We start from the raw sequence: 27376 nt of genomic DNA on the forward strand, positions 1-27376 counted from the left end.
TTGCAGTGGTGTAATTCATGAAAATCACCACAGGAGGGTGAAACTGAAGTTCACAAAAATCACCAAAGGAGGGTGAACTCCTTTATGTGCATTAGTCTTGTTTTTATGTTAGTGTTTTTTGGAGATTACCGTTGTGGTGAAGTGTTGAGCTTGTGCTTGGGTTAAGGACATGCTAGCAATAACTTAGTGGTGTAATTCACATAAATTACCACAAGAGTGTGAAACTGTAATTCATGAAAATCACCACAGGAGGGTGAAACTCTTTTATGTTTATTTGCCTCAATTTGCAGTGGAGTAATTCACACAAATCAGCACAGGAGGGTGAAACTCTTATATGTTCATTGGTCTTGATTTGCAGTGGTGTAATTCACACAAATCACTACGGGGGGGAGAAATTCTTATGTTTATTTGCCTCAATTTGCAGTGGTGTAATTCATGAAAATCACCACAGGAGGGCGAAACTTTTATGTTTATTTGCCTCAATTTGCAGCGGTGTAATTCATGAAAATCACCACAGGAGGGCGAAACTTTTATGTTTATTTGCCTCAATTTGCAGCGGTGTAATTCATGAAAATCACCACAGGAGGGCGAAACTCTTACGTTGCAGTGGTGTAATTCACACAAATCACCACAGGAGGGCGAAACTTTTTTTATGTTCATTGGTCTTGATTTGCAGTGGTGTAATTCACACAAATCACTACGGGGGGGAGAAATTCTTATGTTTATTTGCCTCAATTTGCAGCGGTGTAATTCATGAAAATCACCACAAGAGGGCGAAACTCTTATGTTTATTTGCCTCAATTTGCAGCGGTGTAATTCATGAAAATCACCACAGGAGGGTGAAACTCTTTTATGTTCATTGGTCTTGATTTGCAGTGGTGTAATTCATGAAAATCACCACAGGAGGGCGAAACTCTTATGTTTATTTGCCTCAATTTGCAGCGGTGTAATTCATGAAAATCACCACAGGAGGGTGAAACTCTTTTATGTTCATTGGTCTTGATTTGCAGTGGTGTAATTCATGAAAATCACCACAGGAGGGCGAAACTCTTATGTTTATTTGCCTCAATTTGCAGCGGTGAAATTCATGAAAATCACCACAGGAGGGTGAAACTCTTTTATGTTCAGTGGTCTTGATTTACAGTGGTGTAATTCACACAAATCAGCACAGGAGGGTGAAACTCTTTTATGTTCATTGGTTTTGATTTGCAGTGGTGTAATTCACACAAATCACTACGGGGGGGAGAAATTCTTGTTTATTTGCCTCAATTTGCAGTGGTGTAATTCATGAAAATCACCACAGGAGGGCGAAACTCTTATGTTTATTTGCCTCAATTTGCAGCGGTGTAATTCATGAAAATCACCACAGGAGGGCGAAACTCTTACGTTGCAGTGGTGTAATTCACACAAATCACCACAGGAGGGCGAAACTTTTTTTATGTTCATTGGTCTTGATTTGCAGTGGTGTGATTCACACAAATCACTACGGGGGGGAGAAATTCTTATGTTTATTTGCCTCAATTTGCAGCGGTGTAATTCATGAAAATCACCACAGGAGGGCGAAACTCTTATGTTTATTTGCCTCAATTTGCAGCGGTGAAATTCATGAAAATCACCACAGGAGGGTGAAACTCTTTTATGTTCAGTGGTCTTGATTTGCAGTGGTGTAATTCACACAAATCACCACGGGGAGGAGAAATTCTTATGTTTATTTGCCTCAATTTACAGCGGTGTAATTCATGAAAATCACCACAGGAGGGCGAAACTCTTATGATTATTTGCCTCAATTTGCAGTGGTGTAATTCCCACAAATCAGCACAGGAGGGTGAAACTCTTTTATGTTCATTGGTCTTGATTTGCAGTGGTGTAATTCAATCAAATCACCACAGGAGGGCGAAACTCTTATGTTTTTTGCCTCAATTTGCAGTGGTGTAATTCACACAAATCACCACAGGATGGCGAAACTCTTATGTTTATATGACTCAATTTGCAGCGGTGTAGTTCATGAAAATCACCACAGGAGGGTGAAACTCTTTTATTTTCATTAGTCTTGATTTGCAGTGGTGTAATTCAAACAAATCGCCACAGGGGGGAGAAATTCTTATGTTTATTTGCCTCAATTTACAGCGGTGTAATTCATGAAAATCACCACAGGAGGGCGAAACTCTTATGTTTATTTGCCTCAATTTGCAGTGGTGTAGTTCATGAAAATCACCACAGGAGGGCGAAACTTTTTTTAGATTTGACTATTTCGCATAAGTATTTTTTAAAAAGGAAGATATTACAACAAAATCATACATACACTGATACAGTTAATACCAGTAATTATTTCAATGATAATAACTTTATTATAGCATATATTTATCATTTTGCATATTTAAATAAGCTACATCAAACAGCTTTTCCACATGATTCTTATAGAAATAAAAACTACAATTGATTTCTACAAGAGTAGCTGATTTTTCTGGTTTTGAAGTAACCCAATCAAACAGGACTTTCACTTCCCATCATGCTTTGCACCGTGCTGAATTGGAAGAGTAAATGTTGAAAAAGTGTTATATTATGCTTTTTTTTTTTTTTTTAAAAGAAAGATGAGAATATGGAGAGACTTCTTACTGTATAATATTCTATTATGTAAAAGTTTTTATTTTAGTGTTTTTTGGAGATTACCGTTTTGGTGAAGTGTTGAGCTTGTGCTTGGGTTGATGACCTGCTAAAAACTACTCTTTTTTTTTTTTTTTTTGAATTGCAGTCTTTTTCTGCTGGCATTGTTTTCCTTGCATTTGCTTCTCAGTTCCATTTTAAGCTTTTCTTGGTTCATTCAATGTTTTCTAGGTAACCTCTCTCATGCTAAATCAGATTAGCACAGTTGGTTTAAAATAATTTTAATTTATTTTAATTCAGGATTCCATAGTTCAGGTTTTAGTAATCTGTACTTAATCTGTGTTTCAGAAAGCCATTTTTATGCCATGACTAACAGTCTGAACGTCAGCCCTTGATGTGGGAAATTGTGGTTCAAATCCTGCTCTTGATTTAGAAAAATTGTTTAGTTTCACTGGTTTTTCAATGAAAAAAAAGACAAAAATCCCAAAAAAACAGCTGGGAGAGAGATTGGACCAGTGGTGCAGCGGTCTGAACGTCAGCCCTTGATGTAGAAAGTCCTCGTTCGAGTCCCTCTATGGATATGGAAAATTATTTAGTTTCACTGGTTTTTCAATGAAAAAAAAGACAAAAATCCCAAAAAAACAGCTGGGAGAGAGAGTGGACCAGTGGTGCAGCGGTCTGAATGTCAACCCTTGACTTGGGAAGTCCTGTTTCGAATCCCTCTGTGGATCTGGAAAATTATTTAGTTTCACTGGGTTTTCAATGAAAAAAGACAAAAATACTAAAAAACTAAACAAGGCTGCAAGAACGGACCAGTGGTGTAGCGGTCTGAATGTTAGCCCTTGACGTGGGAAATGTTGGATCAAATCCCTCTCGAGGTGGAAAATTTGTTTAGTTTCACTGGGTTTTCAGTGAAAAAAAGGTCAAAAATACCAAAAAAGAAACCCAGACATGAGATTGGACCAGTGGTGCAGCGGTCTAAACGTCAGCCCTTGATGTGGAAAATCCTGGTTCAAATCCCTCTCTGGAGGTAGAAGATTTGTTTAGTTTCACTGGGTTTTCAATGAAAAAAGACAAAAATACTAAAAGTGAAACCATGCTATAAGAAAGGACCAGTGGTGCAGCGGTCTAAACGTCAGCCCTTGATGTGGAAAATCCTGGTTCAATTCCCTCTCTGGGGTAAAGAATTGTTTACTTTCACTTGATTTTCAATGAGAAAAAGGACAAAAATCCAAAAATAAAGACCAGCATGCAAGAACAGACCAGTGGTGCAGCGGTCTGAACGTCAGCCCATGATGTGGGAAATCCTGGTTCAAATCCCTCTCGAGGTGGAAAAATTGTTATTGTCACTGGTTTTTCAATTTAAAAAAAAGGTCAAGAATCCAAAAAAAAAGAGTAGTTAGTGTGAAAGTGCCAGTAGCTCAGCGGTCTGAGCATGTCCTCCCTGAACGGAAGGATCTGGGTTCGATCCCCTGCCTGGTCGCTGAAGCACGGTTGCGTGACGGTCATCCGGTTGTGAGCTGTGACAAGCTGATCAGAGCGGATCAGTTCATGACCGGAAGGACGAGAGAAGGCTAGACACAAAGGGGGGAGTTAAGATCCAGACCGCTCCCCCTGGGACTTCCCAGACAATATCCAGCAGCGGTTATGGAGCACAAGTTCAATTTTTCCTTTTATACTTGTAAAAATTCCAGACACAGGCTAAGTCCATAGTTTGGGTGTGGCTTTTTTTGGCCACTCCCCTTAAATCTTGACCAAAGGAACAGCAGGATTCAGTCCAGCTCCTCCCCTCAAATCTTGACCAAAGGAACAGCAGGATTCAGTCCAGCTCCTCCCCTCATATCATCCAATGGAAATCTCAGATGCCACCTGCCTTCCTCTGGGGGAAACACCCTCAAACCTGCATTTGAAAGGGGTTTCCCCTTGATGATCCATGCTGAAAAATTCATATTACTGACATTCATACATGAACATGTGCTAATAAGTTAGATTTCTAATGAGAAAAACAATTGATTTTAGCTTAACAATTATGAACTTACAAATAAATCAACGCTTGCCCAAAAAACTACTATAGATGTGGGCCAGTGACTGACAGATGAGCCCACACCTCATTTGAACTACTAAACTATTGTATGTAACAGCATGCGTTGATGTTTGGAGAGCCGAGATCAGCTGGAAATCATGAACAGCACACAAATGTCACATTTAGCCTTTTATTGTGCACAAACTCACTGCAGTTTGTAAATAACATGCATTCCGGTCATAACCTTTATCCCAGAGAAAGGATACGAGCTGGTACCATTATCAGACACATCCCAGAGTTCTTGTCAAAGGCACATTATGGCAGCAAACGGAGTGCAATCCAATGACCAATGAAAGGTCAGAGGAATAAGGGTTCAACAGTTCAAGAGACTACTGTAGCTGCTTCTCCTGTCACCTCCTCATGACCTCCAGCAGTTCTGACCCAGAGATCCTCTACAAACACACAGAGAGACAATCAGAAACACTTCACATTTCATTAATAACTTCTTCCTTAGGAAGTCTCAGACACAAAATAAACATGCATGATTAAATGTTAATAGAATAATTTTATACTGCATGACTGGAAACAAAATCATGTTTTGCTCATTTGAGCAATCAAACTAATTGAAGTTCCACAATATAATAAAGTCACACCTTTATATGAAAAATACAAAATAATAAAGTTAATATATGCATTCCAATGGATGTCTATGGGGCAAGTTATTGCATGTACACATGATACAGACACCCTCCTTTTCAAGTTAAATAATATCAGGTGAAACTAAATGATCAGTCATGAGAACACTGCTGCTATTTATACGTTTCAGATGATAGAGGGAGCTGTAAGTTATAATATAAATGGGATTTAATTCAAAAGCATAACTAATTGTTTAAGAAACGTAAGTCAAGTATTTTTATAAAATAAGGTTACCTAAATCTTTTCTTTAAGTTTTAAAATGAGAACTTACAATATTAAAGAAGACTTCTCCTTGTGCTCACGCTGGTCCTCAGGTGGATTGCAAATTGGCAACAGGCTGTCAGATATTAATCACATTTTCAGCCAACTGGATCACTGCTTGTAAGTCCCGCCCACTGCTGACGAAACAATCTGAAATTAAGCTAAATAAACTTCTTAAAATCATAATCAATCATAAATCTATTCACAGGGAGCAAACAACAATATATAATATGCTCCAGCACAGTGCTTCACTATGAGATGTTTCCTTTTTTTATACAAGCTTCGAAGCTTCAGTGTAAAATGTCACATCACTAATGTTATCAGTAACTCCAACTAACTCTATTAACAAATATGTATCTTAACATTAGCATATAAACGCGTTATTGCTTATTCTACTTTACAAGCTTTATAGGAATCGCCTCATTAGATTCATATTAAAGCAACAGAAACTGATTCATTTGTTCTTCTAAGGTCTGACAAGAGAGTTCAGAAATAAAGCAGCATGTAAACAACATCGACTCCAGCAAACTGCTTTGACATCACAAGACAAACATCAATACAACTTAATCGACAACTTAAATACAAAAGATATATAATCTGTGATAGTGACTTTACAAGAGAAACTCTTTAAGTTACTTACAGGTGAGTTTCGTGAAACTGTCGATCATTATCTCAATGTGTGTCAGTTGATTCTGCTGTTGAGTGACTATGAGTCTGTCACTGAGCTGTCATCTGCAGGATCTGTACTTTTATGACTGTAAAACGATCACAAGGCGGTGCGGCGACTGTCAAGTTGACATCAGATGTTGTTGTCAAGGATGTTATGAACGTGAAGCCGCTCGCGCCCCTAGAGGAACGGATGACAAACTGCACAGTTTCTGCCAGACGAGTCGAGTTTCACCACCAACAGACTGAAAATGACTTCAAGTTGCGTTTCTGACTCAGTTCTTCGACGTCTAGTTTACAAATTTGTATTTTATATATTTTAAAACAAATCTGGGATTTTGTCAGCATCTAAAGCAGTAGATAAACAGAGATAAGCAAATCTACATGTAGGCCTAATTGATTCAAACCAGCTCTCTACTGAACTGGGGTAAGACACATTAAAATGGCCGATGTGTTGATCTGACGACACTCAAACACAATATTAGATAAAAGATCTTCTAAAACACCCCCTTCGGGTGGTTTGTTCAAGTGTAAAGTGTCATCGAATTTGGGAAAATATATTTCACTAATTGCTCACTTCTTAATGATCAGGCGCCTCATATATGAAATTTGTATATTTCAGGTGCAACAGTGAATTATCACAAAAATCACCACAGCAGGGCGATACTCTAATTAGACTCGATTTGCAGAGGTGTAATTCACAAACATCACCACAGGAGGGCGATACCATTTTAAGTTAATTAGACTCGATTTGCAGAGGTATAATTCACAAACATCACTCTTTTAAGTTAGACTAGATTTGCAGATCATTGTATCCCTTTCAAACGTGAAAGTCCTGGTTCAAATCCCACAGTTGTTAAAGTTATTCATCATTTAACACAAAGCTCTTGATAAACCCTGTTGAAAACACTTGTCATCTCTGCAGTCTCAGTGGCTTAGGAGATAAAGTGTTGTGTTTCCATCACAGCATCCTGAGTTCAAATCCCACTATTACTTACTTTTAATTGTTCTCATAAGACAAAATGTCCCAAAAAACAGGTGTTGCTGTGAAATCCATGATGGGCAAGTGGATAAACACATGCCCTCTCGGACAAGACTGTGATGAAGACATGGGTTCAAATCTTATTTTAACTGCTTTATTGGAAACTCTCAGGATAACAGTGAAATACAAGTTCCTTTAGATGTTCAGACAAGAGATCTGTGGTGCACAGGTATAAGCACTGCCGCAAGGGTTCAGCGGTTGTTGGTTCGATCCCAGCTGGGTCTCTGTGATACGAGTGAATGTGGTGTGAGCGTGAAGCTTCCGGCATGATTGCCAGCAGTGATTATGCTTTTAGACACAACAGAAAAGAAAAAAAAAATATGTTCATTAGAATCAATTTGCAGTGGTGTAATTCACAGAATCACCACAGGAGGGCGAGACTCTTATGTTCATTAGACTCGATTTGCAGTGGTGTAATTCACAAAAATCACCATAGAAGGGCGAAACTCATGTTCATTAGACTCGATTTGCAAAGGTGTAATTCACAAAAATCACCATAGAAGGGCGAAACTCATGTTCATTAGACTCGATTTGTAGTGTTGTAATTCACAAAAATCACCACAGGAGGGCGAAACTCTTTTTAGATCTGACTTGCACATATTTATTTAAAAAGAAGATACACAACAACACTGATACAGTTAATACAAAGAATAACTTAAATGATAACTTTATTAAAGCATATTTTTTTCTATCAGTTTCCATATTTCAACAGGCTGTCAAACAGCTTTTGGAGGAACACTGTGGTGTGTCTTTATTTATTTATTTATTTATTTTGTGTCGTCTTTCGTTTGAATAACTAAATTAACGCTAGGCCTGATTATTTAATTGACTATATTCTGATTATAAACTATTACACTATTAATGGTCAACAACACACCAAGTGACATTTCACCGAAAGTTTTCCAGATGGCTTATATTATTTTATTGCTGAAGTTCTAAAGTACGCGCTGTGCTATGGCTTTGCATAGATCTGATCGCCCTCCTGTGGTGAAATATGTGCATTACATCAGAGACCCTCCCTTTAGAGGGAGACTCCAAAGTTTAGCTAAAAAATGCGTAATACAGTCCCCGTGAACCGGAAGTTGGAAACGACTTTTCTCCAGTGTTGTGACAGATTTTTATTAAAGATTACCACGACAAACTATTTTTTTCTGTGTATTAACTTGCACGGATTAATTGTTCACCTGAAGACTAGTAATATTCGCTAATAAAGTAAATAGGGTCCATTTTGATTTCACGACGACTTTTTAAGTCAATAGAGGAAAACCCTGAATACTTTTATCCTTTGCAGAAAAGTTTACAGATTTAAGAATATATTTTAATATTAACGTTAATAAAGAACAATATTTAGTCTTCTTTATATGGATTAGATCATTGTCTTATTCATTCTTTTATCTTTCTCGTGATTTTATAAAATACATATATTTAAAAAAAAAAAAAAATTCAAATCAAAGGAACATAACCAACTAGAAGAATTACATCGCCTTTTGAATTGAATTGAATTGAATTTAATAACTCGCATTAGAGGATAATTCTGAATTTTTGTAGTTGTAATACCTCGTTTGTTTAGCAGAATAGCAACCGATCGCCCTCCCGTGGTGAAATATGTGAATTACATCAGAGCCCCTCCCTTTAGGGGGAGGCTCCCAAGTTTAGCTATTTTTTATTTTTTATTTTTTTTGTAAGGAAACATATCAGCACATCATAAATGAACTACCTGAGTGCATGACATAATCAGTTGTGAGCATGAGTCCACTTTTATGAAATCGTCGCGACAAGGCAACGATAATTAACCGTAGTTTACTATTGATGCAAAAACTTGAGAAAATGAGATTCAGGCAGTAGATATAAGTTGATGAAAAATTATTTATTCATTACAATTAAATTTAGCCTCACACGCAAACTTTAATCGATAATGAAAATACTTAATAAAACCAAAAGGTAAAATAACAACCATAAAGAAGCAGTCAATAGTTAATAATACAATTTTGAGTATTGTAAACTTCAGGGTATTGTATCTAATAGATGAAGATCAAAAAGAGCAAAAATTAAGACATTTGCAGATAAAAGACAAGAAGCAGAAGCCAAGGAGAGCAAAGGAGGGAAAAAGCTGAATTATCAATAACTTGGTCAGCTTTATACCATGAGCATATAGGGACATTTACATCCCACTCATATTGATGTTTTTGTTCTAAAAGAAAAGGTTAATTTCACCCATTACGTCATCCACTGGTCCAGTGTCAAAAAAAAAGAAAAAAGTTGTTTTGATCCCCTTTGGGGAATTTTGCAAATTGTACCCTTTTAAATGTCATCAGGAAAAATAACAGACATATTTTGATCAGATTCAAATTCAAATGGTTAATTCTGCAGGCATCCAATGTCTAACCACAAACGTGTCAGCGTGACCTGTCACACTGGAGCACTTGAAGAACAATTGAACATAGCAATCATACTCTTAAATATAAAATAACCATAAGGGTACAATCACCAGTGAATACTTGAAAATATGATAAGAATTAATATATAAAGTATTAGTACATAAATATATGAAAGCAAAATTAAAACTGATAAATCATAAGCCATAAATGATTAAAAATGAATATTAATAAAAGTGCATGAATATGAATATTGACCATTTCGGATCCATCACTATTAAAAAAAATAGTTATTATAGTCAAATAATAGTAACCACAAATTAACCATGGTTTTACTACACTAACCTTAGTTTAACCATGGTATTTAAACCTGTGTTGTATAATCCGTGTAATCTATATCCGCCAAAAAAAAACATGGTTACTACATTTTTACTATAAAAAAAAACATGGTTACTACATTTTTACTATAAAAAAAAACATGGTTAATTCTCGTAATGACAAAGCCCAACTATACAAGTATATTGTACCTTTATATCTTCTCCGATTGTCATGTTGTTGTTCCTCTTGTTCTTTCTTGTCTGAATAATTGATCCGATTTGAAATCTTCAGTGTTTAGTTTCAATTAAGAAGCACGTGTACGGCTTTTATGTGTTACCAGTGGCTTTTCTCACAGATGGACCAATCACAATCATTTGAGAAATACATATAATTTCGACTGTATTTAATGTTTGCCAGATATACATCCTTGAAATTAATGTATTTAAATGATCATACTTTGTGTAGAAACGTATTCAATAAGACAAAAAAAAAAAAAAAACTCAGAGATTTTGATTTATTAATATATTTATTTATTATTAACTTTTTTATATTCTTTCTGATTATCAGCCTATTTATAATTTAAATTCAGGGAAGGTTCCTTTAAACTCTATATATCTGAATGTCACTCTAAATTCTTACTAAATGATCAGACATCAGGTTATTCTCACATGCACTGAAACAGCACAGAATCACAACAAAAAACATCCCAGACCGACCTGAAGAGCCAGTTGGTGGATGAGTCCCATGCAAAAGCTCCCATGACCCGTCACTAGGACAACCCCAGATAAACAACAGCTCACAACAAAAGACCTCATATCAGAGGGACACACTGCAGAGGAACAGCAACTCTCTGGTAGGGTAGAGTTTCTCTTAAAGCTGATCACAAAATATGAGTTTAAAATCTAAGAAAGCTTAAAGCATTTTCTTGCATGCATTGATGAGGGTCAGTTCACAGTATTTCTGAAACAAATGTTTTTTTGAGTGCACAGCTATTGTGTGAGAGGAAGACACTAAATAATGGTAAGAAATATTCAACTTCTATCTACTTTTACATTTTTATAACGGTCAAAAAGAGAAGAATCTCTTCCAAAAACTCATAATAAGAAATTTGCAGCCTTCAGGCACCAAGAAGTCAAGATCTCAAAGTGCCAAACCTGCCACAAAGAGCAAAAAAAAGCACTCCTCCAAGAAGAGGTCAGTCAGTGCCAAATCCACAAAGACAGATGTGGATATTCTGAGTCCAGCTGCCATGGAGAACATCTACTACATCTCCCATAATGCAGTGGACTGCTTGGAGTTCAGAGGATTTGGCTGGCCTGGGGCCACCAAGAAGAAAGGGAAAAAGGGCAAAAAACAAAAAAGCAAAAAATGAAATATAGATTTGTGCCAATTCCTATAGGAAAAAGATTTGAATAGATAATTTCACTTCTTTAAACTGTCAGTTGTAATAAAACAGCAGAATGTTACATTTATCTTATTTTTGGATTATTTATCCTATTTAAAACTCAACCCAATAAATGTTGATTCCTTCAAACTGGTTTTCATAACGTCTATTTAAGGCATTTTAACACAAACTACACTCAGGGCCTGTTTCCACCTGGTATTAAGACGTGTTTTGGTTGATCAGATCACAAGTAGACGAAGGAGACACATTCCCGTTTACACCTGGTGTTTTAATCCGACTCTTTTGTCCTCTTTCATCCACTTCTGTGCTGGTTTCTTTGAGGGGAGGGTCTATGGGCAGGTAAATGTATGGGCTTTTTCAGATCTTTCCATCTAATGGACAAAATATGCTTGTGAACGTCACAAGATGAAAACATGGAGATCAGAATCTGTCGTTTCTGCTCTGACAGCCGCAAGACCGGCCAACTCAGTGAATGTGCGTTAGAAATCAGGAGTGGTGGGAGAACATTGTGCTTGGTACATTTTTCGTCTTCAAACCAAACTTTGGTCTTCAGCTGACAAAGTTTAAATCCCATCTGGATAGTGCACTTCCCATAATGTTTATGCATTAGGTCAGTAGGTGGTCTTTTGTGGCTGTTTCGACCACACATTCGACCACATGAGCGTCTACACTATGAAACCAATCCGGTTGAATGCGTTTTCAACTCCCTCTGGAAGTGGTTGAAAGTGTACAAGCTCAAAGCATTTTAGATCCCGTTTATACCTGTATTTAGTGTCATCAAAAAAAGTATCTTAATACCAGGTGTAAACAGGGCCTTAACTGCAGGGAAATGCAAATTATCAGGTTTCCTTAAAATAAATAACTACCATTCAGTCAATTGGTTATTAACTTTATTGGTAATTTACTAGGTGTTACTCCATCTCTCCAGACACCCATATAAGTACATAAAATAAGCCACGTAAAATGTTACAAAAGAATATCAGAAGCTTGCAAGTACATTCAAAGAGGCAAACGAAAGTTAGTCGAGACACCAAAGAAATAAAAAGCAGCCTCTAGTGCACTTCATTGTTCCACTCAGTGTATAAAGGACATGTAACAGTTTTGGAGGGATTGACTAATGCTGGGCTTTGTTAGAAGTTTACAAACATACACTCACACACACTCACACACACACAGCTTCACAAACTCAGATAAATACAGAGCGGAAAACAGGCTGGTACGGACAGCTCATACGATGTCCCGGGTTCGTCGGATGGCGCAGCACAGCAGCATGCTGAAGATCATGCCGAAGATCTGACAACAAGAGAGAGATGGGTTAATATCTGACACCAGTGTGAGGTGTGAAGAAAGCCTGAGCTATCTGCCCAAGAATCTCCTCAGGTGAACAGAAGCATCTGCTCACCATGATCACGCCGATGCCAATCCCAACGCCGCCGATCACTTGAAGCCGAGAGGTGAAGACGTCCTCAATAGCGCTTGGGCAGCTCTGGAGCAGAAAAAAAAAAAATCAGGTAATTATGGTACATTGGGAAAAAACTACATATAAACAATAAACTGATTATTTATTGAGTTTCTGGTACCGTTGAGACAGAGACATCAATTCCCTCCTTTTTGGGACAGATTTCAGATACTCCATCAATCAAATTTCCTGTTTTTCCACAGCAGGACAACTAAACAAAAGCAAAAAATTCAGTCAGATTAATGTCGGTAATGTTTTTTGCTCTTATGGTTTGAACGAACCATAAAAAGGAATACTCACTCCATAGTGAATTGCTCGCAGAGTTTCCTTCAGTGCTTCCTGTTGAGTGCTTTTGTAGTTGTCGAATGTCTGCGTGTAGAAATCTTTGACATCTTTCACAACCTAAGAAAGAAGAGAGAAAGAAAGAAGAGGACCCACTGTGAGAAAATGAATGAGTATCAGGAGACAGAGTAGGAATGTCACCCACCTTGTCTTGATTGGACAATCCCCAGATTCCAGCGGCCACCTCTGCAGCAAAAATGATGAGCAGGAACAAGAAGAACTGGAAGCAGCAAGAAAAAGGGAGATGACGTGAATAAGGACATCAGCAAAAACTGAACATGGTCCATTTTTTTTGTTCAGTCTGTTCAAAACTATCCTGATTTCAGAATGGAAAAAAGCAATAACAACTAAAAAGAAAAGAAAAAAAAAACCTAACTAAATGAATCGTGATCCACTGTCAGTGATGTTAAATATAACTAAAAAAATTAAAAATAAATAATAATAATAATAATAATAATAATAATAATTATATATAATATATAAATAATTTTAGTCAGATTATATCACCTGTGTGTGTGTGTGTGTGTGTGTGTGTGTGTGTGTGTGTGTGTGTGTGTGTGTGTGTGTGTGTGTGTGTGTGTGTGTGTACACATACATTACATATATAACACATGCTTTTATTTACCCAAAAAAATACTATACTTTTATATATTCTTCAGTTATTGAAAAACTGTATTTAATTACCTTGAACAACACCGAAAATTATTAACAAGACCTCTGTTTAGTAAGTTAACATTTGGAAAATAATGAAATATTAAATCAGGTTTATTGTTTATTATGTTGCTGCCTGCCATTGTGTCAAGGATCAGCCAAATTTCCCTGTGCATAGAGAAACATGGATGTTTAAGAAGTTTGTGCCATCTAGGGGTTTATAGGAGAATAAAATTCAAATGCCTTTTTACCCCGGTGCCTGTTGTAGCCTAATGGCATATTTACACAACAATGCTGTACTAAAAACAGATAAGTGTTTTCTTGTTTTTGAAAAGTTTTGCATACAGACGACAAAAATGCCAAAATAATCCCGCTCACACGGATCAGCGGAAACGGCTAAAAACGCTGTATTCTGCTGCCAGGTCAGTAGATGGCGATGTCACTTTGTAAAGAAACACTACTTGACTGAACACGTAATACACATGCACATGGAGACGTTAACGGTTTCGTTTTCAAAAAACATTTTCAAAAGTTTGTGTTTTCAGGCCCTTTGTCATGTAAATAAACGGCCAAAACGTTTTTTTTTTTTTTCATTTTTTGTTGGTGTCGTGTAAACACCCTCTAATATGAATGTTTTTTTTGTGCTGTAGAAGAAATTGGGAGGACTCACCAATCCCAGCATGCATGACGATTCTTTTATTGCTCCACAGCAGCCGAGGAACCCGACCACCATCATGACGGCACCTGCCACGATGAGGATGTAGACCCCTGAGGACAGAGAAAGACACAACATCTCTTATTCACCTGTACCTCTACATAAGTCTCATTTATTTGGCTTCTCATCTGAAAAAAAATACTCTATTATTCTCAGATATATTCCCGGTTTCACAGACAAGACTTAAAGTCTAGTCCCAGACTAAATGTTTGAGCCGTTTTAACTGAAAGCAATTTGAACTGACATCTCTTAAAATAAGTCCGTGCCATTGCTTTATCTCTAGATGTACACCAGTGATGCTTTTCTAAGGCACATTTATAAAAGCTACTCAAATCTCCTAATTGAACTACAGCCTAAGCCTGGCTTAATCTAAACCCTGTCTGTGAAATCAGGCCTTAGTTTATTACAGATATCATTTATACATTAATCAAAATGTGTAAGTTTTCCCTTAATGGTTTATCAGAATAACCTATGCAAAGCAAAATATGCAAAACAAGATTCCATTCAAGTGTTACTGTGGTGTATCCATAGAAACTCTAAAACACCAGCTGCTCTTCTGGACGGTCTGTCATCAGGATGTTTGGCATTGCAGGACGGCCCGCTGTCACTCAAAGTGCTTTCGAAACCTCTGGCAGGCACTTGGACACTTTCCCACTGAGTTTATCATTTTTTTGGATTAGTGGAGGCGAGCATTCTTCTGTCAAATCCCGAGAAAGGAAAATAAACCACACAAAACAAAAGGAGGTGGGACGGGCGCAAACAATGCGGGTTCTGTTGGCGAGGAGGAGAAAGGCATCTCTGTGAGGGATGATGGCAAGGGGCAGAGAGCCGGCATCGTTGGGGCCAAAGCCAGCCTCCACCAAAACAGCACTGCCATTATAACTCAACCAACCTGCCTCTTAAAAAACAAACACGCAGACAGAAACCCAAAATCCTGCTCTCTATATTTAGGTGGTTTTCGCACTTCAAAATCTGGGGCATGTTTTATTAGGGTGTTGGTTTCTGGTTTAAAGTTTAATTTGCAGATTGTTGCTTTGCGGTCCTTCTCTGCGAGCCTCCAAAACTGACGAGGAATTCAGTCTTTGTGACTTTCATTAAAACAAACACAGCATAGAAGAATAGATGGAGTGCTTCGAATACTGGACATGTTTTGTTGCTTTAAGAACTGGATTGTTCAGTGAATGCTGAATGACCAAGTCAAGATGATGTGTCGTTATATACACAACTGTTCAAATGTTTGGAATCATTTTTAAAGATAAAAGATTTATTAATGTTTTTGAAAGAAGTATGTTATACTCAACAAGGCTGCAGTCATTTGATCAAAAACACAGTAAAACAATCAGGATCATGTGACACTGAATGTCGCATGATCCTTCAGAAATTATTCTAATATGCTGGAGTAATGATTCTGCTTTGCCATCACAGGAATAAATTATATTTTAAAGTACATTAAAATAGTAAACAGTTCTTTTTAATTGTAATAATATTTCATAAATTTACCATTTTACTGTATTGTGATTAAATAGGCTTTAGTGAGCTTAAAATACTTCTTTCAAAAACAAAAATAACACTTAAGTACTCCAAACAGTTCACAGAGAGCATCTGTTTATATATATATATATATATATATACACACACACAACAACTCAATGTTATAGTCGTAGTGTTAATGACGCACCATTCACATAACAGATGGTCTGGTGTCTGGAAATAGGTGTGGTCTGGTTCCCATGACTACCATTATAACTCCAACCCAACCATCAACTTACAAAGACCTCATTTTGTAGGTGATAAAGGGAGCATGTACAAAAGTGTTGGGAGATAAAGGTGGATTTCTGATCCACTGAGAAGATATAGAACTGAGGAATCTATCTGGGGAATGGCCGAATCTCACCTGTGAGGAACACAGATGGGGAATCTGCTGGAGTAAAGAGTCCTTTAGTTCTTTCATCGAAACGCAGCCAGAGGCCAACAGCCAAAACTCCTGTACCTGCGAGCTGTGGAAACAAACAAAACAGTTTAATATATCCAATAAAATGTTATGTTTGAACAATGGCCAGACCAAAAACACAGTCTGCATGGTGCCATCTGAAAACACAGACATGGGCAAACTGAATAACCACATTATAGAAGAAATATAGCTGCAGGCCAAGCATGGCATTATTTACAAGGGTGGAGCGTACAGGAAGTCAGGCTCAAAACAAAGTGCTTTACTCTTTTTTTTCCTGAGAGAATAAAGTTCAACAGGCCTTGTGGAACAAAAAGAGCAGACCAACCTGATAATCTTGCTAGACTGCATTGAGAAAGAGATATGCAAAACTATGCTGAACCAACTCTAATTCGTATTGACCAACTCCAGAACTTCCCAGGACACTGTAATGTGGCTTGCATGAATGAGTAACATGCAGGAACAAGAACGATTACAATCTACTACATGTTCTCACGGCCAAAAGTTAATCAACAGCCCACAAACGCACCTCACAGTCAAAACAGATAATAAATAAAAAGAACCTCGCCTACGTACTTCATGTTTCATTGTTAGGCACATGGAAAAGTAGGTTCAACTTTTCATTCTCCTTCAACAGTCTAGGAATTTGCACAAACGGTGAATCAGTGCATTTCCTCAGGTGTTTTGACAAATGACGCAATGAATTCTGAGGAACAAACCATACTAGCTAAACCAGATCACACTAAAGAACACACACACACCTCTGCCACTTGACAAATAGAGTTGCAATCCTCCACTTTTCTTCTGTTTTGGAAAATGACAGATGAGTCACAATGAGTCACTGCCAGGGGTGTGGAGGCTTATCCCTCAAAGATTCCCAAACTTATCCCGTCTTTTTCCACCCACCCACACACATAACAAGAGTTACTGATGGGCGGATTTAGAGTTTGCTAGTTTACTCACTCACCACAAAGCCAACTTGAGACCAGGCCCAAGTATCAAAGCCTCTTTAAATGGCCACTTTAAGACAAGATAAATGCTACAGACCACACCTTATTCTGCTGTTATCCATGAAATAATATATTTTAAAGGTCCGCATCTACATGTGTGCAATGTTAGAACATCATACACTCAAGCTAAAAGGACACATTTTCAGTCTATGTCATCAACCAAAGAGGAGTTAATGGTTGACAAACCTACATATTATAAACTAGATCTACATTAAGATTGTATGAATGAGCAAACCACTAACCACAGCTTCGGTTTAATAAGCAGGCCTGAGAAAAAATTTGTTGTTCAAGGTTGAATATTGTAGACAAAATAACACAGAATTACGAATTACGCATCTCTCAAAAAACAAAAAGTTTGCCATACACTACCAAATATGACATGTAAACAACCAACTTAAATTCTTATATCCTCATCCCATCACATTCAAGCCACATTTACATTTCTGTGACAGCATGTTCCCTTTTTACTCTACAAACAAACATTTGAATTAGCATGTGCTCGTGTAATGATGAAAAACACCTACCCAGAAGATAAAGTTGAAGATAAAGAGCAAGTATTTGATACACTGAAGTCCTCCACCTGCAGCCATGACTAAAAGGTAAGTATAGTTTCAAGAGAAAACACCCGATACTGAACACCTGAAACGTGCTTCTTTCCCACCTTAAAACAGGGCGAGTGAACAAAAAAAAAATTCCAGCAGGCCGCACCCTCCTACCTGGTCTTTGTCAGAGGGAACAGAAGGAGGGGCCAAACCATTTCAGATTTACCGTGTCACAGGAGAAGTAGAGGAAGAACACAGACAAGAGGTTACCTGCTGCTCAGTCATGCAGAAAAACTAAACTAACACAATTCAGTAGCTTATAAATATAGTTAAAAAAAGTATAAAAGATCTATATTTTGCTTTAGTTGTTAAAACGGCATCAACACAATCCGATCAGGTTTTTCTTTTCATGTAACTCGAGCTGTCCCTCAGGAACACTTGGAACACAGCTATTTTCCTTTTGCTTGACACCTTTTCTCTCTTTAAGTGGTTAGAAACAGAGACAGCACATTAACCCTTTAAAGCCTGCTTTATCATATTTGATTCATGAATTTATAAATCAAAACATTGCTAAAACCTGTTGCATATCTTTTGATGGTTTAAACTTTTATTTTAAGTAAAAGGTCCTTTCTAAAAATGCCCATCTTCTTCATCAGGTCTTTTTGCTGTGAATCATTTAATGATTTTTTATAAAGTACATGTAGGAATAACTCTAAAGGATTAGTTTACTTTCTAATTAAAATTTCCTGATAATTTACTCACCTCCATGTCATCCAAGATGTTCATGTCTTTCTTTCGTCAGTCGAAAAGAAATTAAGGTTTTTGGTGCAAACATTCCAGGTTTTTTCTCCATATAGTGGACTTCAATGAAGACCAAATGGTTGAAGGTCAAAATTACAGTTTACTGTGATCCCAGATGAGAAATAAGGGTCTTATCTAGAGAAACCATTGCTCATTTTCTAATTTTTTATTTTTTTATTTTATACGTTTTAACCATAAATGCTCATCTTGAACTAGCTCTTTTTCTTCTTCTCTATTAGAATTGTGGCAGTTTAGACACTTCTAAGTGTATTACTGCCCTCCACAGGTCAAAGTTTGAAAGATTGTCATATACAATATGCTAGTGCAAGTATATAATATTTAGTTCAAACTTTGACCTGAAGAGGGCAGTAATACACTTAGAAGTGTCTACACTGCTGGAATTCAAATATAGAGGAAAAGAGCTAGTTCAAGATGAGCATTTATGGTTAAAACTTACATTATTTTTTTTTTAGAAAATGAGGGATGGTTTCTCTAGATAAGACCCTTATTCCACGTCTGGTATCATTTAAAGCCCTTTGAAGCTGCAATAAAACTCTAATTTTGACCTTCAACCATTTGGACTCCATTGAAGTCCACTATATGGAGAAAAATCCTGGAATGTTTTCATCGAAAACCTTAATTTCTTTTCGACTGAAGAAAGAAAGACATGAACATCTTGGATGACATGAGGGTGAATAAATTATCAGGAAATTTTAATTTGAAAGTGAACTAATCCTTTAATATTGTTAGTTATATTTTCAAGAAGCACATTTGTTGAACTGAAGCGTTTTAGGTTTACTTGATTATCCATATATATATATATATATATATATATATATATATATATATATATATATATATATATATATATATATATATATATATATATATATATATATATATATATATTTTTTTTTTTAAGAAAAATCATAAAATGTAATTATGAAGTATGATACAACAGGCTTTTAATGAATGTTTGTTTGTTCAATGAAAACTACAGACCTTGATCATAAAGCTAGCATTTAAATATCATCTTACTAAGACATATTGGGAGGAACAACTGATATACTGCCTTTTATGTAATGTCATTGATTTACATTACAAGCTATCATTATTTCATCTTACTTTTTGGCCATATAAATAACAACATCTGCTCTAAATTTCATATTTTTGCTCAGTTGGGCCTGAAATCGGTGTTTTGTTTTTTCTCCTCAAGTATGAGTTCCATATTCTCACTATATCATATTATATGAGCCATAAAATCCTGATATATCAATCAAATATGATACAAAAAACATATGCAAACTTTTTGCTGTTGTTTTAGATTTTTTAAAAATATATTTTGCCTGCAAGTTCAATAAACTGTTCCATTTTTTTTTTTTTTTTTTTTTTTTAATCTGACTCTTTATTTAATTTGTCAGGCTTGACAGGGTTAAAGGGTTAGCAGTGCTTCCCACAGGTTTGAAAATATACTTGCGGTGGTAGCCGGGCGAAAAATCCTCCTATTACCCACGGCACAAAAATGGTCTACTACATGTGACAAACAAATAATGTGTGATTTTTAACAGTATTTTTATTTATTGAAATTAATTTTAATTACATAGCATATTACATACTAATATTATTCATTATTATGCATTGTAAATTATGCAAAATTACAGCATTTAAATGGTTCACCTTTTCGTATGTTCTCCTTGCTGTCATATAGTGTCTCTCTCAGTGAATGGGACACAGATTTTACTAGTAAAATTTATAAAATGAATAATATATGTGTAAAATAATGTTCTTAGTCTTTTCTTCCTGTGGGGGAGACTACAATAATTTACTATGAATTAAATGGAAATCAAATTAAATACAATTTATTGTGTAACCAAAATACCAATAATGCCCAAAAGAAAAAACTTAGCATGTGACTTTTAATTATAAACAAGCCCGAAATACACCGGGACTCTTATTTTGAAATGTCTGTACTATTGCAGGCTGATCCTTCAGATTCTTACAATCGTCTAAAACATTTTAAGGCCATGAAGTAGACTTTGTAATAATTCATCAACTTGAGTTCATTAGCAATCGCTTGGCATAAATCTGCGCTTTTCATTGATTGAGAATCACTTTGAAGCAGTCTGAGGCACTGTTGCGCGAGCTTGTAGAACTCGCAACAGCGCCGCCTTGTGACTTTGCAAAATGCAGCGCTCTTTGTGAAAACAGTTCTGACGCACACATAACGAGCAGGTACGAAACTACTAGTAATTCGATCGCGGATGGTTTCATTATCTTGCGTGGATATAAAAGTATAAGATGATAAAAATAATAAAAGCAAAAATGTGTCTCCAAATATACTTGGGCGGCCGTTATTATACGTGGGCGGCCCGTCCAAGTAAAGTCTATGTGTGGGAAGCACTGGGGTTAGTTCACCCAAAAATGAAAATAATGTAATTTATCACTCACCCTCATGTCGTTCCATACCCATAAGACCTTCGTTCATCTTCAGAACACAAGTTAAGATATTTTTGATTAAATCCATTGACTGAGGCCTGCATTGACAGCAATTGTACTTCCTCTCTCAAGATCACTAGATATTGTTAAAAAGTCGTTATTTTGTTTTTTTGGCGCACAAAAAATATTCTCATTGCTTTATAATATTAATATTGAACCACTGTACTCACATGAACTGATTTAAATATGTTTTTAGCACCTTTATGGATCTTGAGAGAATAAATGTCATTGCTGTCTATGCAGGCCTCGCTGAGCCATCGGATTTTATCAAAAACATCTTAATTTGTGTTCTGAAGATGAACAAAGGTCTTACGGGTGTAGAACAACATGAGGGTGATTCATTTTTGGGTGAACTAACCCTTTAAGGATGGGTGTGGTAGGCAAGAACAAATCTTACTCATCCCTAAGATTCAACAGTTTGAGAGATGAACCCACTGGGGATCAGATCACTTGGTTTAAAGTTTCCAGGTGAAGCTCTTATTTTCAAAACCAAACTTATCAAACAGTGCTAATATCGATTATTATTATATTTCTATTAATTCCTATATAGACTACATGTAGGTAGCCTAATATATGGTTGCTGACTTTCTTTCCCTCTTTGTGGGATGATCATTCCTGGGACTAAATTTATCCTAATTTATGGGATGGAGCAGTGATGCGGTTGCCTAGCAACAGGTATGCAAAACTTTGACTTGTTCGTCTTCCCATGAAGAACAAATTACCATCTTGAACAAACCCTTCGTTTTCACATTTCTGTCTAAAAACTTGTCTACTCGTGAACTACTCAACCAATATTTTTTTATAAAAAACGAGAAAATAGTTAAAAGAACAAACAATGGGAGAAAGTTATGTGTTTTGTCTTTAGGTTCTTCACATGTTTTGCTTATCAGTTGCACACATAGACTGTGGGTTGCACATATAGGTTGCACATAACGCTCTATTTTGAATCACACTATTGCGAAGTGTTAGCTTATGAATATTAATTAGAGCGTGCTGACGTTGGAGGTGATACCCAGTCACGTAGTCTAATTACTGATTACGTAATCTTACAGTTATGAGTCGATTCGCATTTTTTATTTTGTAAAACAAACACGTACAAAGAAGTTCCACTTTCATTAGGTTTAATTTCATTAGGTTAGCTATGGTAATATTATGAAGAAACAGAAAACGCAATTTGCGATCATATAACGTTACCAACTTAATATTTTCATCAATCAAGATCCTGAACGTTACGTTACGTAATCAAAATTAATAAATTAGCCTTCGCCATTGTAGCTAATTTACTAGCTAGATCTTCTTTTCGAAATGACATAGGTAGCCAATCAATGACAAATAAATTAAGCACAAACCTTTAACATAGGCCTATTTGTCGCGCTTAATAGTCAAACAAGTATTTATGAAGCATATTCAAAGACTACTGGTTAGGCAGAATAGCAAACATTACGAGCTTTGACACAGTTTTTGCCAATAAATAAACATCCAGGAGTAAACTGTAGCTATTAAACTCACCCAAAATATGAAATTAAAGGCGAATAGGATGTATTTGATGCACTGCTCTCCACTGGACAGACCTGACTTAGACATCATGTAAATCCAGGTTATAAGTCAAATAAACAGCAACAGAAATTTTTGTTGTTCTCAGTTTAAATTCCCAAAGGTCTGTATCTGTCCTTGTGTTGCTCGTCTGTGGCTCAATGCTGCTGCCCTGAGGGGAAGTGACTGTTTATAGCGGTAAACTCCCACCTCTCATGTGTGTGTGAGAGAGAAAATCTGTCTGTAACGTTTTCTTTCTTTCTTTCTTTCTTTCTTTCTTTCTTTCTTTCTTTCTTTCTTTCTTTCTTTCTTTCTTTCTTTCTTTCTTTCTTTCTTTCTTTCTTGATGCTCATCTTATGTCATTAATAATAATAATAAATATAAGTAATGCATTTGTATACTCAAATAATGATTGGCATTTGTTGAACATGTCAAAATTGTCCTCTCAATACCTCTCTGTCTTGTCTTCTGGGCTTGTTTTTAGACGGTGCTTTCACACAGACTGCGGCACAAGATAGGAGCTGTCTTGTGATCAGAGTATTAAAATGGCACTTTGCACCTTTCTGTGACATGTTTCTCTGTGTGATTTAATTTCCTGGGTCCCTCTGTCCTCATATGAGGACATTATATTTTTGTGAATTATGCTGACACTATACGTACAGTCTAGATGTCCTGTAAAGAGCACATTCAGGGCTTTTAGAGATGTTTGGAGGTTTTACCAAGACAACTTCTCCTTGGTCTTTAAAAATGACTGAATATTTTGAAATTATCATTTAAATCTGTCTAATTGTTTATGAATCAACATCTCAGGAAAATGTTATGGGGTTTCTATCAAAATATGACTTTCTGATATAAAACAACAGGACACCAGGACTAAATCATGTTTATCAGGCATAGGTGACACAACAAGTGAATAGGGAAAGACCCTAACCCTAATTACATATCAATATTCCTGTGAAATTTTAGATATTATTATGAAAATGTTGCTGACTATTACTCCCATTATTACACTTCTTTTTTCATTACATCTTGTTCAAAGAACATAGCTGAGAATCATCTTTAAACAAAGTCTGATTAAAAAATCCTGAAACCTAATGAAATTTTTTTTCTTTTCTCATTTTGCTTCTCACGTAACTATCTTAATTTAAGAATGTTAAGATATTCGTACTGGAAAATACAACAAAAATACTGATTAAGAAAATCTCTTTTCTTTCTGTATGCAAGCAGCAAGTTCTCCTGTGTTATATTTCTATCCTTCTGTTTTTATTCATATTTTGAATGAGATTTTATGTTTATATTGTCATTTTAATTTCAGATAACATTTATTTTATTATAAAAGTAACGGAAATGTTTTTATGGTTTTAAGTTAATAACCCTGATTACATTTACAGCAGACTGTAAATATGTTAAAAACCCACCTTAAGATTCTCATAAAGGCATTTTCCTCTCTCAGATATGATCTAGTCATTATAGGATGTTACATGACACATCATCTAATGTGAGGCCACAATGAGTCAGTTATGGTTTCCTTCCTCAAAACTAAAGGTTGAAATCATATTTGTTAAAGCATTGCACACCGCATAAAATTGGGCAATTCTTAATTTTGAAAAATCCACACTTTCATAGTTAAATTTACAATGAAAGTACTTTAGGGACTTTTTACCGGTAATCTATAATGATTTTTTCACCTTTTTAAACATCATTATACATGCAAATATTGCTGTTTTGTGCTTGTCCCACACCCAGACTTCTGATCTTCAATAATGAAAAAGAAGTGTAAAAAAATGATTTATCTATTTTTTTTTTTAATATGACTGAATAAAATCAGTAAAAGAATCAAAACATAATTGAGGTTTTTAAGGTCAGACAACTATTAATGTGATTTTATATACAAAATGTAGTTGTCCCACAGTATTGCCGTCATTTCCACCACAACGCTGTAATGTCCCTTTAAAAAGTTTTTTTGAAAGATTGTTTGGGTAGTTTCTATGGAGATGAACAATGACATCAAAGCACATGTCTGACATGGAGGAGATTTTAAATTTCTTCAGCAACTTGGAGAAGAAAACTCAAGATTAATATTGCTTGAAATGAAAATATTTTTATTGTATGTAATTTCCAAACATGGCGTAACATCAAATGAGTTTGTAAATAAATTGATTTTTTAACACAAATAGATGTATTTTGCATGCATGCAATGCTTGCTACTAATTCACAGCTAATCTGTAATACTAGCTTGGATTTTTTTACAAAATACTGTAGGATTGTCATTTCCACCACCGTCATTTCCACCACATTACCTTCTTGGATGGAAATGACAAAGGTGAGGTGGAAATGACATTTATGCTTACAAGGTGCAATTCATAGATTGAGTGGCTACTAATTTATGGTAATTGCAATATAGGTATAAATTGGTAAAGCTATGTGTGAAAGTGGTCTTACACTGTTAAGAAATTATGTATATCATAATGAAATTTTAAATAATAATCAAATATTTACATGTGATGGAAATGACATTTGTTCAGTACGGATCGGAAAATATGTCAAAAAACACCAATTTGTCTTATAATGTAAGTGCGTTCTCTTATGGATCATTAAACTAGACTAGTTATATTTAACTGTTAGACTGTGACAATTTTGATTTGAACACTTTTTTTTCCCCCTCAAGTTCACAAGGCCAAAAGTGCCTGTAGTTGAAGAACCACACATGGATAATGCAGATAATTAACATGCACTGCTACCTTATGCAATGATTACTCACGGCTGCTTCCACACTGAATGTTTTCTGCTCTGTTTACAAAGTCTGTCCTCTGTCTAATTATAGAAGTTCTGTGCTTTGATTGATTTTTCCTAAAGCTGGTGGTGCCGGCTCTGTGGAGAGGCGAGTACAGTGAGGATGACAATTTTGTTGAGGAACAATGGAGCCCATTCTGTCATGGTCAGAGCAGCGCACTGTTGTGACACCCGTCCATCTCTGTCTGTGATGCACGTCGCCCACAGCAACCACAAAACAATGACTGTCAATCACACCGCCGAATATTTGAGCTGCAGTTATGGAATGAAGTCGAATGAAATGTCTGTTTTCTTCACGAAACTCTTGTCAAGAAGGAAGATGGCGTGGAACTGAGTCACAGTGTTTCTCACCTCAGCATCCAAGATGCTCATTGAATTCAACAGTCTATGCACACAAATGATTAATTCCCAGCAGACACAAGACCTGTTTGACCTCAGAGTGACATTTCACCAGTAATTTCATTTTGAGATGGGATACTGAGTGAACAACGCCTGGTTTTGTTAACACTAAAATCAAATTGATTTTTTGTTAAAACTGTTATTTCATGCATGTGGGATGTGGAATGTGTGAACATGTTCACATATTGAGCAAAAAGACATGACCACATCTAATCTGCGTCACAGAGAATAACCAAACATCCTCTTTTTCCTAAAAAAACATATTGCATACTTTTTAGTCATAATCTATGTTATAACCTTTCACAACAGTGTTCATTGTTTCTGCAGAAATAGCAATTTTTTTTTACTGTTGTCGTGGGTTGAAGCGACCCAACACTTCTCAAAGTGTTCCATGTTCCTCAACATCCTCTTCCAACTCATGCTTGATTTTTTAATAATGTATTTTTTAAAACTTTTTTGCTTTATTTGAATATGGTTCCATGAAGGACCTTTAATTAATACCTTTTTTATAGAAAGGAATTAAAGTTTTATAGAAAGGAAAATGTAAAATATAACAAAGAAGTGGAATCAATGAATAATTTACTACCTTTGTGAGAATAACATCATGTAAACAATAGAAGAGTAACTGTAGTCAGATTATGAGTATTTTCAAATGTAATTTCATCTAATTACAAGTACTTAATTTTTGGAATCTGATTACTTAATCTAGATTGCATGTAATCAATCACTACATCACTGTGCATTTATAGGCATTTACATGCAGCACACGATAAGTTGTCTTGTCTTGTGATCAGAGTATAAAAATGGCACTTTGCACCTTTTTCTGTGACGTGTTTAAGCTGGTAATCAATCATTTTCATCTTTATTAACACAACAAAAAGTGCTAATAACTGGAATGTGTGCACATTTTCACATACTGAACACAGACATGACCACACCTAATCTGTGACAGAGAATAACTAAACATCCTCTTTCTGCTAATGAAACCTATTGCATATACTTTTTAATCGGAATCTGGGTTCTTGTGCATAAGCTTATCTTTCACCCCTGTGTTGCCAAGTCTGCAATGCAGTTTTTTAGTAGAACTGGCTACTTTTACACTGATGTATTTGAATTAGGTTTTAAAACTTTGTGCACTACACTAAACAAAGGTTCTTTATTTGCATCTATGGCTCCACGAAGAACCTTTAATTCACACAGAACCTTTAGATTGTTAAAATGTTCTCCACATGTTCTTTGGGAAACTCAAATGGTTCTTCTGTGGCATGATTGAGAAAACCCCCTTTTTATTATAGTG

The 27376-nt window shown here is 36.0% G+C and overlaps 2 protein-coding genes and 1 long non-coding RNA gene across 4 annotated transcripts; 1 reads left to right on the forward strand and 2 right to left on the reverse strand.

Moving 5' to 3' along the window:
- Positions 1-2430: 2430 nt before the first annotated feature.
- On the reverse strand, positions 2431-6390 carry LOC137023789 (uncharacterized). The gene is made up of 3 exons (XR_010895580.1): positions 6225-6390; positions 5595-5721; positions 2431-5079 (listed from the first exon to the last, which is right to left on the reverse strand). It is a non-coding gene; the product is annotated as an uncharacterized lncRNA (long non-coding RNA).
- A 2799-nt stretch (positions 6391-9189) lies between these two features.
- Positions 9190-12115, forward strand: LOC137024218 (small lysine-rich protein 1). The gene is made up of 2 exons (XM_067391516.1): positions 9190-11005; positions 11100-12115. The coding sequence occupies exons 1-2, from the start codon at positions 11003-11005 to the stop codon at positions 11355-11357; spliced, it is 261 nt and encodes an 86-aa protein (XP_067247617.1). The 5' UTR covers positions 9190-11002; the 3' UTR covers positions 11358-12115.
- A 151-nt stretch (positions 12116-12266) lies between these two features.
- On the reverse strand, positions 12267-23071 carry cd9b (CD9 molecule b). Of its 2 annotated transcripts, none has more exons than XM_067391514.1 (8): positions 22864-23071; positions 16452-16554; positions 14513-14610; positions 13337-13411; positions 13150-13251; positions 12971-13060; positions 12793-12876; positions 12267-12683 (listed from the first exon to the last, which is right to left on the reverse strand). In XM_067391514.1, the coding sequence occupies exons 1-8, from the start codon at positions 22939-22941 to the stop codon at positions 12618-12620; spliced, it is 696 nt and encodes a 231-aa protein (XP_067247615.1). In that variant the 5' UTR covers positions 22942-23071; the 3' UTR covers positions 12267-12617. The 2 variants fall into 2 exon arrangements, with proteins under 2 accessions (XP_067247615.1, XP_067247616.1); XM_067391515.1 differs by lacking the exon at positions 22864-23071 and adding an exon at positions 18040-18197.
- Positions 23072-27376: the final 4305 nt, after the last annotated feature.

This window comes from Chanodichthys erythropterus, chromosome 8 (assembly GCF_024489055.1).
Source record: "Chanodichthys erythropterus isolate Z2021 chromosome 8, ASM2448905v1, whole genome shotgun sequence".
Classification (NCBI taxonomy): Eukaryota; Metazoa; Chordata; class Actinopteri; order Cypriniformes; family Xenocyprididae; genus Chanodichthys; species Chanodichthys erythropterus.

Bases quoted from the DNA above. Each gene is read 5' to 3' on its own strand.
- cd9b (XM_067391514.1), bottom strand. From the start codon at position 22,941: ATGATGTCTAAGTCAGGTCTGTCCAGTGGAGAGCAGTGCATCAAATAC. The intron at 16,555-22,863 runs GTGAGTTTAATA...TTGTTTCCACAG, and splicing joins CCTTTAATTTCATATTTTGG to CTCGCAGGTACAGGAGTTTT. The intron at 14,611-16,451 runs GTGAGATTCGGC...CTCTGTCCTCAG, and splicing joins CCCATCTGTGTTCCTCACAG to GGGTCTACATCCTCATCGTG.